The sequence below is a fragment of the Neomonachus schauinslandi genome, chromosome 5, assembly GCF_002201575.2.
Source record: "Neomonachus schauinslandi chromosome 5, ASM220157v2, whole genome shotgun sequence".
In the NCBI taxonomy this organism is placed as follows: Eukaryota; Metazoa; Chordata; class Mammalia; order Carnivora; family Phocidae; genus Neomonachus; species Neomonachus schauinslandi.
The window spans coordinates 146077209-146091354 of record NC_058407.1 but is presented as its reverse complement, the minus strand read 5'-3'; the positions used below and the strand labels follow the sequence as shown (position 1 = coordinate 146091354).

The 14146-nt window shown below is 55.2% G+C and overlaps 2 protein-coding genes across 2 annotated transcripts; both read left to right on the top strand.

Moving 5' to 3' along the window:
• The first annotated feature begins 628 nt into the window (after positions 1-628).
• On the top strand, positions 629-1043 carry PRM3 (protamine 3). Its single transcript, XM_021698327.1, has one exon. The coding sequence runs from the start codon at positions 694-696 to the stop codon at positions 961-963; it is 270 nt and encodes an 89-aa protein (XP_021554002.1). The 5' UTR covers positions 629-693; the 3' UTR covers positions 964-1043.
• Positions 1044-4000: 2957 nt separating this feature from the next.
• TNP2 (transition protein 2) lies at positions 4001-5320 on the top strand. Its single transcript, XM_021698022.1, has 2 exons — positions 4001-4391; positions 5304-5320. The coding sequence occupies exons 1-2, from the start codon at positions 4001-4003 to the stop codon at positions 5318-5320; spliced, it is 408 nt and encodes a 135-aa protein (XP_021553697.1).
• The last annotated feature ends 8826 nt before the right edge of the window (positions 5321-14146 follow it).

The window sequence follows — 14146 nt, the reverse complement described above, 5'->3', positions numbered from 1 at the left end:
ATTTTCCATCCTAAGTGCTCAGGAAGGACTCCTCCCCTCCCATGCTGAAAACTGTGTGGTATGGGCGTGTGTAAAGAGACCTGTGATCCCCAAACAGGAAAGACTTAGTAGGGAGGGTTTTCTTTAGTTTTCTAGGAGCATAGCTTATACATAGAGCACGAGTTTTAAGTATACCCATGTGGCCTCCCCCACCGGCCCCCTTCCCCGGCCCCAGGTCAAGAAACCAGACATTTCCAGCCCCTCCCTCATGCCAATTCCCCCAAAAGGAGCCACTATTCTGGTCCATCTTCACATACTGTCAACAGCTCTCTCTCAGGCTGGGTATTTCTGGAATGTGGGGAGGAGTCTGTGGGCTCTCCTGCTTCTGGAAATTCTATCCCCAACTGTCATCCCAGCTAAAAGGGGGCCTTTTGCCAGCACAAATGAGGCCTGGTGGAGGGGGTAACATGGCAAGGCAAGGGGGCCGGCCTGGAATTCTCTGACCCGGCCTGCAGGTGGTGGGAACTTAGGGGAGCTGCTGGTGGCCAGGATCTGAGTCAGGTGTTGGTCCAGAACTTAGGTATCCAAGGGTGGGGCTGGGGGGCTCCAGGGGCCCCTTTGTGATGTCAGCGCCCTGCCTGCTGTCCTCACAGCCCCTCCACTTTGCCCCCAGTGGCCTTCCTGCCCAGTCTGGAGAGGCAGCCAGAGCGGGCAATGGGTTCCCGTTGTGCCAAGCTCGGCACAGGGCACAGCCGGGGCCACGAATCCTCCATGAAGAAGCTCGTGGCCTGCGTGAGTCAGGATAACTTCTCCTTATCATCCGAGGGTGAGGAAGAGGAGGAGGGAGAGGAGGAGGAGGAGGAAGAAGAGCTCCCGGTGCAGGGGAAGCTGCTGTTGATGGAGTCTGAGCGGCAGGAGGAGGAGAGCGCCGAAGAAGACCCTGTGGCCCAGCAGAACCCTGAGCCCAAGCAGACACATGCCTGACCCATGATGGTGGCCCAGGAAGAGGGGCCTGCCACTGTTCCAGCGAGAAGAATGTTCAGAAAAGAGTCAATAAAAAGTCTCCAAGGACTTCTGCTCTCCTGTGGTGCCACGAGTTTGTGTGTGTTTCAGGGAGACTGAAGAGCAGGAGTCCGTGACCCCTGTTCCTGAGGTCCAGCCAGAAGTTCTCATGAGGCTCACCCCCATGAATTCTCAGCCACCCTCCCCTGCTTCGGGGGGCTGGGAAATGTGGTAGCCCGGGCTGGCGGTCAGCCAGTGCTGTCGGGGGTGGGGCTCAGGGAAAGGGGGAAGATTCGTCTCTGAGTCTGGGCAGATGCAGGGGGGAAGCACCCCATCGGCCGGGGAGCTTGGGAGTTCAGCAGACCTGGGCTCCAATTTCTTTCTGCTAGCTGTGTGACCTTGAGCAAGTCACTGTCTGTCTCTGAGCCTCAACCTGCCCCTCCCTGCTACCCCACAGGTTAATTCGTTTGGGAGAAGTGACCGCGGGGGATGGGTGGGATGAGGCCTGGCACACAGGAAGTGCTGCTGGGGTCATGGTGGTTACACCTGCCACTCCAGACCTGGTTTGGGGCTCAGAGCATAGGGAGGGGTCTCGAGTCCTCTGCTACTATCCTCACACTCAAGGTGACCACTTGTGCAGCAGGCCCCCCCCCCCGCCAGAGGCTCACTTCTGCCTTTATCAAGGGGTCCAGCTGCCATTGCCCTCATCACAGCAATGGGCAGCGGGAACCCAGACCCAGAACCGGGCCCTGCGTCTGCTTACTCTGGCTTTCGAGAAGCATCGGAATGCATCTGTGGCCCATCCTGCCCTGACTCCTTTGACCCTCCTCTTCCCAAAAGAAAGGACAAATGTGTTCTCCCCCCTTCCCTTGGTCCCCCAAGCACTGATCGGGGCTGCTGGGGAGGGGTTGCAGGGGACACAGTATTTCCACGGGAACCTCAGTTTCTCTGGGAGCTATACGTGAGGGTAAGGAGGGGCCCTGAGTTACTCGAGGGGGAGGCCACCACTGAGGCCTTCGGCAGGCGGAGGATGGGTGTCGCCTGAAGGAAGGGGCCCTGCTGTGGCTTGGTGGGCTGGTTTGGTCCTTCTGTCTACCTGCCCAGTCATTCGCCAACATCGATGGAGCCCCTGCTGTAAGCCAGGCATGACGGGCCCTGAGAACACTAAAACACAGTCTCTGTCCCACTATGCACTCGAGGGTGGGGATGTGGGGAGTCAGCCATGGAGGGGTGGTGGGAGGGTGGGGGGCAGACGGTAGGGGGGAGAGGGTGGGGAGAAGTGGGGGAGGGGAGGGGAGATGGTCCAGAGACCCAGAAAGGGTCTTCACAGAGTGGCCCAGCAGCGATCTCCCAACCAGCCCCACCAAGCCCACACAAGGCCGAGCCATAGGAACAGAGCCGCACGCGCCTTCCGTAATCCCCACGGGTCCCTTCGTGACCGGGAGGCGGGAACAGAAGGGGCCAGACCTGGATTCAAAACTGGTCACTCAGAGAGTCTGAGCCTCTTTCCCGTTTTTACAATCTAATGATCATACCTACTTCCCAGGGTGCATTTGTTTCTTAGGGGCCCAGCTGGATAATCCAGGATGTTCTCGAGATCTTTAATTTACTTACATCTGCAAAGATCCTTTTTCCAAAAACGCTCACTGTGACAGGGTCCAGGGATTAGGACATGGACATATCTTTGGGGGGCCACCATTCAGCCCACCACACAGGGTTATGGGGAGGCTTGAGGGCAGAGCTGCCTGGGCAGGGTAGGGCCCGGAGGCCAGCCACACAGGAAGTGCTCAATGAGAGTAGTGTTCACCGTGACTGACGGGAAGTGCTTATTACTGACCTACAACAAAAGCAGATTGTAGCAAAGCCTCACAACAAGGTGCAAAGTTGTGCATGAGCAATGGAGAGAAGTAGAGGCTGGCTGGGGGGAAGGGAGAGGGAGTCCCATGGCAGGCGAGAATAGGAGGTACAGGCCAAGGGGCCAAGAGCTAAGCCCTTGCAAGGGCTTCAGCCAAGGAGTGGGGAGAGGCAGGTGGCTGCAGACGGAGCACCGGACAGCTCTGATGGGGCAAACGCAGGTGTGGGCTTTCTGCTCTGGGAACTGGGAGGTCTGAGCAGGGCCAGGGTGATTCCAATCATATGGCAGGGCTCCACCAGCAAGGAGGGGAGCAGGGTGGGCAGGCGGGAATCAGGAGAAAGGCAGGCTCTCAGGGGTGTCCTGGGGCTTGCTTGGGCACCTCGGGCTCAGAAGAACACCCCAAAGGAAGGAATGATGTCCCTTTGTTGGATAAGGAAACCAAGCCTTGAAAACCAAAATACTCTACCCAAGAATGGACATCAGTGCAAACTGGGGTTTGAACCCAGCTCTAAATCCCCTGGCTTTAAATCTTGCTGGGGAGGCGAGTTCACCAGGCAGAGCCCAGGACCACCCATCAGTCTGCCAGGGACTCTCATCCAACCTGCTCAACGTCCGCCGGCCGGCCCACTGCACCGGGGTCAGAGGCGCTCCTAGCTTCCATGCCGTGTGGGGGGAAAAATGAGACGCACTGGGAATGCTTAGACAAAGGGTACTGAGCTCTTTCTGGGGGCTGGCCCCGAGCCAACCGCTGGACATCGCTTCTCTCATTGAAATCATCCGATATCCTAGGAGGGAGGCGTTCATATTGTCTCCGTTGTACAAAGAGGGGAACCAGGACGTGGAGAGGCCAATGCCCAGGTGAGCGACTAGAGGAAAGGAAGCAGCAGATCTGGGATGCAGGCCCAGCTCCATCTGACCCAAGGGTCCCTACTTTTAACCAGCAGATGGGACTCCCCCAGAGTACCCCTGCAAGCGGCCCCACCCTGGGGTGACGGTCAGGGGCAGGGGCTTTGTCCCAGCCTGGCCACATCTGTTACACCCACGTGGTCTGTGCCATCACAATCAGCCCCAACTATATAACTAGGGGCCGTCGGGGCCTCTGTCAAGCTGGGTGTGCTGCAAGAGGAGGAGGAGGTGGCCTCTGCCCCCCAAGTGTGGCCTCCCATGGACACCAAGACACAGAGCCTTCCCAACACCCACACCCAGCCCCATAGCAACTCTCGGCCCCAAAGCCACACCTGCAGCCCGTGCACCTGCAGCTCCCACTGCCACACCTGCAGCCGGAGCTGCAGCCGGAGCTGCAGCCGGAGCCGGAGCTGGAGCCGGAGCCGGAGCTGGAGCCGGAGCCCCACTGGCCACCAGAGCCAGATTTCACACCCCAGCCTGCCACCGAGGCACCAGAAACACACCATGCACTCCCACCACTGTTCCCCACGGCCCACCACCCATTCCTGCAGCTACCCCAAAAACAGAAAGAATTTGGAAGGAAAGGTGAACAAGAGGAAGGTGGTCAAGAGGAGACAGCAGGTGTATAAAACAAAGAGGCGGAGCTCAGGTACCCTTCAAGCAGGCGGGGATGGGCCACGAGGCCGACCCCCAGGCGAGGGGGAGCAGCCTAGGTGGACCCCAGGGTAGTGAGGCGAAGGCTGCGTGACCACAGAGGAAGCACAGGCGAGGGGGATGAAGGAGAAGTTGTACAGAGGATGCACCAATGGACTAGTTCTTGCAATAAATTGGGATGGGTTGATTGGGAGGATGGACAGATTGCAGATTAGCTAGATGGAAGCATGGATGGGTAGATGAGACGCTGGATGGGTAAGTCATTTGTTAAAAAGGTTGGTTGGGAGAGGGATGGGTGACAGGGTTAGGCTTGAGGAGAGGGAGGGATGAAACATCAGCTGAATGACTGGAAAGTGGAATGGATGTTGCATGGTAGGGTAAATCTGATTGATGCTCGTAGGGTAACAAATTAGTCGGTTGAACCAATAGTTGTGATCAGATTGTTTGGATATGGTAAGAAGAAGCTGAATTGGTTGGACATACTTGGACAGCTGAAGGTAGGAGTATTGATGGTTGAGTTGGTTAAACAATGATTGGCTAGGTAGGTGGATGATCAGATTAGTGGATGGATTAATGGGTAGATGAGCTGACCGGATGGTTAACTGGATGGATGAATGCACCTATGGATGGAAGCCTAGATGTCTGGACAGACTGAATGGGCAGCCTGGATATAGTTTAAAATGAAGCCATGTTGGATAAATGGATGGACTAGGTGAATTTGTGAATGGGTGGGTGACAAATGGAATAAATGGATGAATTCACAGATGATCCTTTTGATCTTAACATTCTAAGCTCTAGCCACACACCCTGTATTTAGTTACAAATGAGCAGTCCAAACCGCAAAGAAGGAAGTGAGTGCGTGAAGCATTCCACTATTAAAGGTCCCTTTCGCATTCCCACCCCTTAGGGCGGAGATACAACTGAGACAGCACCCCATGGCTTGTTCCTGTGTTGGTTTCACCCAAATAAGAAACGCCATCTCACGTGGAATGCTAGAAAGAAGTCCACCTATATGCAGGAACATGGTACTACAGTGATTTCTATGCAACCTTGATTAAAGCTTGTACACTGGATGACTATTCCTTGTGTGGGCATTTTGATTTCACTAAAGGGGGTCACATGTTTTGGGGCCTTGGCGTGGAAGCTGGAAGCAGGGAAGAGGCTGTGCCAGCCCAGGAGCAGAAATGAATGTGGGCTGGAGATTCCCAAGAAGCCTTCGAAGCCAGCCAGGCAGCCCTCTGCTTGGGCAGAGCCCTCTTTTGCCCTATATGCTCCCACCTTGGTGCACACAAGTGTGCACATACACACGGGATGCCCACAGGCCCCCACCCTGTTCATGCAGTGACCCACATGTAGTAGACAGGAGGGGGGCTAGGAATGTGCATTTTGAAGTCCAGACTACCCCGAGTTTGAACCCTGCTCCTATTTCCCTGCTGTGATGCTGGGCTGCTGATCAACCTCTCTGAACCTGAACCTCCCTTATTCCAACAAACTTTTACTAAGGGACCAAGTATGTTCTGGCGCTGTGCTAGGCTCTGGGAAGGCAGAGGGCACACACGGCATGGAAACCCAAGATCTGCTAGTCACAATTAAGTGGTATCAAAGGAGCAAAGCCATATAATGCAGAGCAACTGTGGACCTGAGGGAAGAACATTCCGGGCTCAAAGCTAGAGCATGTGCAAAGGCCCCAAGGAGGGAGAAGAGCTTCAGGTGTTTCTGGCATAGGATCTGCAGGTGGTGGGACAGGAGGTGGGGAAGTGCCAGGTGGGGGCCAGGCCATGCAGGGATTTGCATGGGGAGCTTGGCCATTATATTTGGTGCGAGAAGTCACAGGAGGGTCTTAAAATGGGGCAAGTGACAGGGTTCTGTGTGCTTTTAAAGATGGTGTGAGCTGCAGTGTAGAGACTAGATTATAGGACACAGAAGGGACACAAAGAGCCGTTGGCAGGGTGGGGCTTGCAAAGAGGGGATGGTGGCCTGGACTGGAGCACTGAAATCAGGAGAGAACTTCACAGTCTTCTCATCTGTAAAATGGGTGCTCCTGGTGGATGGCTGGGAGGGAGGGCTCAAAGAGGTGGTGGTTGTGAGTGGTATGAAGCCTGGGTGCTCTGCGCCTAGTAGGCACTTTGCAATTAATACGGCATCAAGTACCAGACGGTGGGAATGGTTAGGGTCCCGTGTAAATCACCTTCCAACCCAGAAGCCTCTTGGGGTCAGACCCAAGTTCCCAGCTGGGGGAACTCAAATCCCCCTGAGACCCCCGTCTTGCCTAACGGGGTAACCTAGCACCGCGCCAGGCACATGGATGCTTGGTGCTCCCTTCTGTTTCATTTGACATTTGGGCTAACAGAACGGGGTGGAACATACGGGGAGGTGGGTGGGTGTGGAAATGATGGGGGTGTCTGCAGAGGAGGGAAAGGGACCAGAGGGGGAGCCTCAGGGGAAGGTGGTCCTTTCATCACATATACATCAACCTGAGACTAATATCCTGCCAGACGTCAATTACGGGGAGTGGATCCAAGTTCCGACGCTCGTGCCCCAGGTGGTAGCAAGAAGTACAGGGTCTCCTGTGAGGGCTCTGCTGTGTGGCCTTAGCAAGGCATTTTCCCTCTCTGTGCGCACCCCCCTCATCTCCCAAGGTGTCGCTGGGCAGGGGGGATTCCCTGAGATGATGCACACGCGAGCGTCCAGCACAAGGCCTGGTGCACAGTCTGCGCTTCCTGGGCCCCTCTCCGCCCCTCACGGCAGGGAAATGTTCCAGGTGGGCACCGCGCACCTGAGAGGATGTGGGGAAGGGCCCAAGCGGGCTGGGGAAATAACCATGTTCGGAGCACCTATGAGGCGCCAGATGCTTTGACATAAATGTTTCCACTGCATCCACACACCTAAGCAGGAGGCAACACTGCTCTGACTTGACAAAGCAGCTGAGACTCAGAGGTGAAAGAGCTCGATAAGGTCGGCTGGAGGGCAGGTCTGAGGTCAGACCTTCATGCTTTGCCCAAAACCACAGGTTTCCTAGTAAAAATGTAAGGCCAAGGGGCACCTGGGTGGCTCAGTCGGTTAACAGCACCTGACTCCTGATTTCAACTCGATCTCAGGGTAATGAGTTCAAGCCCCATGTAGGCTCCATGCCCAGTGTGGAGCCTACTTATGAAAAATAATAAATAAAATAAACAAACAACATACATACATACATACATACATACATACATAAAGTAAGGGCATAATCTGGCCAGATTATGCCATGATAGTCACTGACACCTCAGGGCAAAAGAGTCTGGGAAGCACATTTTAAGGGAGCAGGTGGAGACAAAGTGTTAGAAGATAAGGTCAAGGACTTTGAGCCCTACTCATCAAAGGGCCTCCCTATTCCCTGGACAGTGTCCTTTGATGATATGATCACTGAAGGCAGGAGATCTTCTACTGTGGAGATAGGATCTCTGTAATAGAGGAAGTCAACTGGGAAGCAGACAGGCTGGGTCGCATGGACCCATCCTTAACCCCACAGCTCCCTGATACCAACGCTCAGGAAAAAGTTGCACAAACACACACAGATAACCACCAGTCACATAGACAAAGAAATCGCCATTCAAGCCCACTCAGACACAGAAAGCTAGGTTTACATGTGGACTCCTAAACAGACAGACAGACACACACACATGCAAGCACGGGCTCTCACACACGTCCCCTCCCACACTGAAACACACTCCAGCAGGCGCTCACAGGCACACAACCCCCTCTCGTAGTCAGTCACTTGATGACAAGAGGAAAAACATCAAACCACAGATTCATTCTTTCACTTGCTTGGTTTCGGGTGGGGAGGCAATAGTTTGGGGGCAAGTCTGCTGGAAACCCAAATTCAGGAAACATAAACAGATGCTAAATGCAGCCACCGAAAGGCCGTGCAGATTCTGAAGGCAACCTGCCTTGCCTTTCTGGTGGAGAGATGTCATTTGGGTGGGTTATCGGGAGGGGGGTGGGGGACAGGGAGTGTGGCCTGAGAAATAGCGGGACACAGCCTCTCCTAAGGGGACCCAGCGGTCCTGGGGGAGACGGAAGCAGATCTGGAGATCCTGGGTTGCCATGCCCATCTGAGGAATGATTCAGGAGGAAAAAGAGCTCACACTCCTTAGCCATACAGACCCAGATTCCACTCCCAGCTCCCTGACTCCCCCCGCTCGCTGGATGACCCCAGGCCTGTCTCTTAACCTCTCTGAGCCTTACTTGCATCTCACACTCTGTGAAGAGGTCCAAGGGGCCCCTTGATCTTGATCGCTCCATCCCCTCAACTTAGCAGGGTGCTGGTACATAGGAGGAGCTCGGTGAACAGTTGTTGACTCAATCAAAGAATGAGCAGCCATTAAAGCAACAGCGAGTTTCCAGGTATGTACCCACTGCACGGGCATAAATGGAAACAGGTGGACTACACCAAGTATTGGCGAGGATGCAGGTGAGCAGGTACTGTTGACGTGGCTGCTGAGGGGGTAATCGTGCATGGCCACACTGGCAGGCAATCAGGACGTGTCTACTAACATTTAAAGTGCGCAGAGTGTTGGGGTGCCTGGGTGACTCCATCGGTTAACTCTCGATTTCTGCTCAGGTCATGATCTCGGGGTTGTAGGATTGAACCCCGCATCAGGTTCCATGCTGAGTATGGAGCCCACTTGGGATTCTCCATCTCTTTCTCCCTCTGCCTCCTGGCACCCCCATGCTTGTGCATGCACTCTCTTTCTCTTAAAAAAAAACAAAAAATATACAAAGTGTTTCTCACACGCTGGCACCAAGAGCCAAAAATTGGAAAACAACCCATGTGCCCATCCATAGGGGATGGCTGTATGAACACACAGGGGTCGGTGAGGAATACCGCCCAGTTTTTTAAAACAGTGGGGGTTGATCGCTCTATCCAGATCACCAGCAGTGAAAAGAGCAAGATGGAGAAAGATGTATCATTTACAGAGGAAAATAGTCTACCCAGAGCAACACTGTATTTTTATGGGGGCAAAGGCAACTATGTGAGTATATGGGAAAGGATCTGGAAGCAAAGAGGCCAAGCTGGTGCCTGCGGTTACATCTGGGGAGGGGAAGTGCTTTCATTGTTTCATACGGGGAAATGAAAAAGTAAATTAAAGAGAAAAAAAAGGAATGAGCGTCCATGAGGAATCTAGTAGGTGCTCAGCAATGCTTTGTTGACTCCGGAAACAGACAGCGAGGGGAATGTTGTTTATCAACTCTGTGCCCACAGAGCAGTCTGGGCTTGCTGGTCCAGGCAAGGTGGCCCAGAAGGCGCTCCCCAGAGGGACTCATCGCTGCGGGGTAGGGAAAGGCCAAGGCCAGGGAAAGGCCAAGGCCCATGCATGGACTTCCCCCAGCCCAACCTCTGCCTCTAAACTGTTCCTGCTCACCTCAGCCTCCTCTCCGGCCACCCGCCGCTTGGGTCCTCAAACGTGTGTCTCCGGGCCTTTGCCTGTGCTGTGCTCGGCCAAGAGCACACTCCCTTCTTGCCCTTTGGCCAAGACCCACTTGCTCTTTACAATTCAGGTCCAAGGATCACCTCCTCCCAGAGCCTGCTCCCAGGGTCCAGCCGGCTTGGCCGGGGACCTCTTCGGTGCCAACAGATGCTGGGCTTCCCAGGTCCCGGGCCACTGCCGAGCCTCCTGCTGGTTCTGTGTGTGCCCAGAAAGGAGACGCCTCCTCACCCAGAGAACGGGGACCGATCCAAGCTCTCATCATGGTGCCTGCCGTTGGCGAGCGGCCCCTGAGCTGAGGACTCATCAGCGGAGCCTGCTGTATGTCGTGTGTCTAGTTTCATAGCTTTTCTGCTCTCTGTCAAACTGCCATGGTTTCTTACTGTCAACGGCTCACACTTAATTTTCCATCTATGGGGTACGGTAGGGTGGGAACCTGATCAGCTTATTAGAATTGTGTATAAACATAGAATGAATAGCCTCCGAGCGAGGTCCTGAGAGATTTGCTGATGAAAAGGTACTGGGTCTGCCATGCTTGGAGTTTGTGGGACTGCTGTTGGGGCGCTGGATTAAGTCCACTTGCCTGAAGCCATAGCACTGGTCGGGGTGGTGGGGGGAAGCTGGGCCTGGAACCAAGTCTGTCTGGACTCCACAACCAGTGCTCTTGGAAATCCTCTTTCCTGCCCCTCCACTGCCCTCCAGAAGCTGGTCAATCTCTACTGCACATAATCTCTGACCCGTCTCTTTCTTCACCTGTCACATGGGGATCATGGGCCTGCTGGAAGGTTCTCATCAAGTCTCCCCAGGACCAGGAGGAGCCATCCTATCTATCGTCACTTTGGAGTCATCACTCCTGGCCATTTGGCCTCTTCTGCCCTAAAGGAGAACTTTCTCCTTAGACTCAAGTGTCCCCGGCAGCACATACCTTCCCCCGGACACAGTCATTCCTGCTGACGGGACGGGCTGGGCTGGGCTCAGGTTCTACCCCACACAACAAGGCAGCCTCCCCAGACAGAGGCCTCTGAGCGGGACTCGGCCTCCCCAAAACACCTGTTCCAAGTTCCCCTGGTTCCCGGAGCAGCGAGCTGTCCCTCAGAACTGGCTTTGCACCCATTTCAGGGGATAGTGGTGACACCCCGGCGGGTCTGGGACAGCACTGAGGTGTGTCCCAAGGCCTCTACCATGAGTCATTGTGGCTCAAGAACCAGCTGTCTGGAAGGTCAACAGCCAGAGGGCTCTTTCCATTCCCAATCCTATAGTGTTTCCCACCTCGGGGCTCCCCAGAGGCCTTAAGGACTGTCTCCAGCCCTCCCCACCTCCCAGCAAGGCCCTGCCCGATGGACTAGACCCCCGCCAACCCCTATGCCTCACCCCTGCACTCACCCCCTTGCTCTACACCAGTGCTACACGCCTCTCTCTGGTCCTCAGGCATGCCTGCCATTCCCACCACAGGGCCTTTGCACAAGCTGCTCTCTCTGCCTGGAGTCCTCTTCAGCCAGCTTTCAGAAAGACCTCAACTCTACCACCATCCAAAAGGCTTTTTCTGACTGCCTGATCTCACCCCTGCCCAAACCTCTCGTCGCTCCCCTTTCTCCGTGTTGATCTCCCCTACAGTACTGACCACAATCTGAAACGATCATGTGAACTCATTGCCTCCTCTATGCTTGAAGACCCCTGAGTTCCCAGTGCCTGGCAGACAGTAGGCACTCGACAAATCCCTGCTGAATCAATACTGAAGGAGGGAAATAGGGGATTACCCCCATCTTGCAGAGGAGAAAACTGAGGCACAGAGAAACTAAGAAGCTTGCCCCAGGCTGCATGCTTGTTAAGGGACATATTTAAACTCAGGCCCGCTGACCGCAGACTCCACGCTGTAAGCCCCACTGCTCGGGGCTCCCCAGAGGCACAGACTCCCACGGGAAGCTCAGCGGCCCCACACGTTAGAGGCAGCCAGGACAGGGGAGCATGGGGACAGTGTACAATTTCAGGATTGCGTGTCCTGGCCAGGAGTGGCTTTTCCCAGCAGAACTTTGCCAAAGGAGGACAGAGAAACTGAAAAACCGAGCCCTGTGCGCCAGGATTTTGATTCCCCACGGCTGCTGGCTGGGCCGCTCACTCCTCGGCTGCCCAGTGGGGAGTAGGACCACCTGCATGTCTGGCTGTGGACAGAGGGCGGTCCCAACTGTCCTGTGACAAGTCGCTTGTGCTAAGCCCTTGCTCTGTGCCTGGCACTCTGCTTTGGGCTTTGCATGCACTGCTGCTCGGTAAGGTACAAAACTTCCAGGGACCTTTTTGCAGATGGGGCAAATGGGGCCCAGAGAGGGCAAGCTGCTTGCCTAAGGTCACACAGCTGGGAAGCAGCGGGCATGGAGTCCGCACACAGCCCGCTCTTGCCGTGGCTTCCTGCAAGCCTAGTACTTGTCCAGGGAGAGGCAGATGTTCATCAATCAGCATGTTTCCTTTTTCCTTTTGGCGTCTGGATGTGGTTTCATTCTGAACTCAGGACTTCAGAAAATGAAACCGAAGCCAGAATAACTGTCACTGTCGGTAGTGAGGAGAACCCACGTGTGCTCAGCGACTTGTGCCTGACTCACCATGGCTTTCACAACCAGGAATTGGTCAGCAGGGAGGAGGGGGCCAGGCCCACTGTACAGGCAAGGTCACGGACACTCGAAGACAGACTCGGAGCCACAAAGGGCGAGGTGGAAACCTCCTCGAGCTCGTAAATGAGAGGGAAGCCGGCAGAGCTGTCCCCACTCTTCCCGAGGCGGGCTCCGGATACAAATGAGTCTCTGATTTCTTTGGCATCTACAGTTTTTTCTAGCAAACACACCAGGATTTGAGATCACCAGGAATTGGGGGGAGGGAGTTTACAGCACAGCGGACAAGGGCGAAAGCTCTAGAGGTCAGATATCCTAGAGAGGAATCTCAGCTCTCTCCCTTCTGAGCTGTGTGCACCCAGGCAAGTGACTCCCCTTCTGAGCCTCAGTTTCTGTATCTGTAAAACGGACAGATTGGATGGTTGTACCAACCCAATGATCTAAGGACTATAAAGCATTTAGCACACAGTCAGGTTAGGCCAATATATCACAGGTATCGGTAAATGCAATGAAGGAGGGGGCTCCACACAGGCATGGATGGGAGTGTGGCAGCAAGGGGGGAGCTGTGAGAAGGCAGCCCCAGTCCCCACGAAAAGGGGTGACTCTCCCATGTAGCCATGGAAGCTATCAACGGGGGTTAGTGGGGCATATGGACCAGCAGCTATTTATAGACTTCCCTCTGACCAGAGGCCTGCCAAGGAGACATGCTGGCAGGAAGACAAATCTTGCAGAAGCCAGCCCAGCCTGCTGGCCTTCCCTGGGCCTGGACCCCCGCCCCCAGCTCCAGTGAGGGGGAGGTGCTACCCTTCCCCACTGCCGGCATCCAGGGGCCTGGCTTATCCCCACAAAACTAGGTCCATGTCTTCTCCGGCCTGTGTTCCTGGGGTTAGGGATTCTAGAATGGGCCGGAGGGATGAGGCCACATGGTTTCGGGCTCCAACACGCGGCCACACTCACAGGTGCCCCCAGAGGAACAACAGCAACAGCAGTAACCTGCTGAACGCTTACGCTCCCCAGGGGCTGCTCTAAGCACTTGACCCATAATCACTCATGTTAATCCCTGCCACCAGGAAGGAGGCACGATGTTTTTTCCTGTATCACAGAGGAAGAAACCAAGGGAGGGGGCTTAATTACACGCTCAGAGTCATAGGGCTAGAGAGGTGTATGGCTGAACTGGAATCCAGGTAGTCTGGGTCCACGGTCTGGCTTTTCACCACTACTTTATATTTTATTCATCACCCACCACAGGGCACAGCACCCGCAGATGCTCTGGAATGCCCACAGCCCCTGACCACTGGCACACGCATGCCTCTCCATCCTCTGTCCCACCGCCCTGCACACCAATGCACGCACGTACTCACACGCACACACACTCTCAACCCAGGACGACGACATCGATGCTGCCAACACGCATCCAGGGAGCTGATGGGGTCCTAAGCAAGGCTGGCTCTGGGCCACCCCCTTATGTTCAAGAGGAAACACAGGCAGCCTGGGGCCAGGGAAGGAAAGCGCCAAGGAGGCGGGCAGGAGGACCTGGCACCCATCTGGACTTCAGACAGAGGCCTGGGCTGCAGCCTGAGAGCAGCCCATAGAGGGCAGTGTGTGCCAGTGTGAGAAGGCTGGCCGAGCCCCCAGCCTGGTCTGTCTTCTGTGTAACCCTGGGTGACCCGGAGACTACCCACTCA

Coding starts and splice junctions, on each gene's coding strand:
- PRM3 (XM_021698327.1), top strand. CDS start 694: ATGGGTTCCCGTTGTGCCAAGCTCGGCACAGGGCACAGCCGGGGCCAC.
- TNP2 (XM_021698022.1), top strand. CDS start 4,001: ATGGACACCAAGACACAGAGCCTTCCCAACACCCACACCCAGCCCCAT.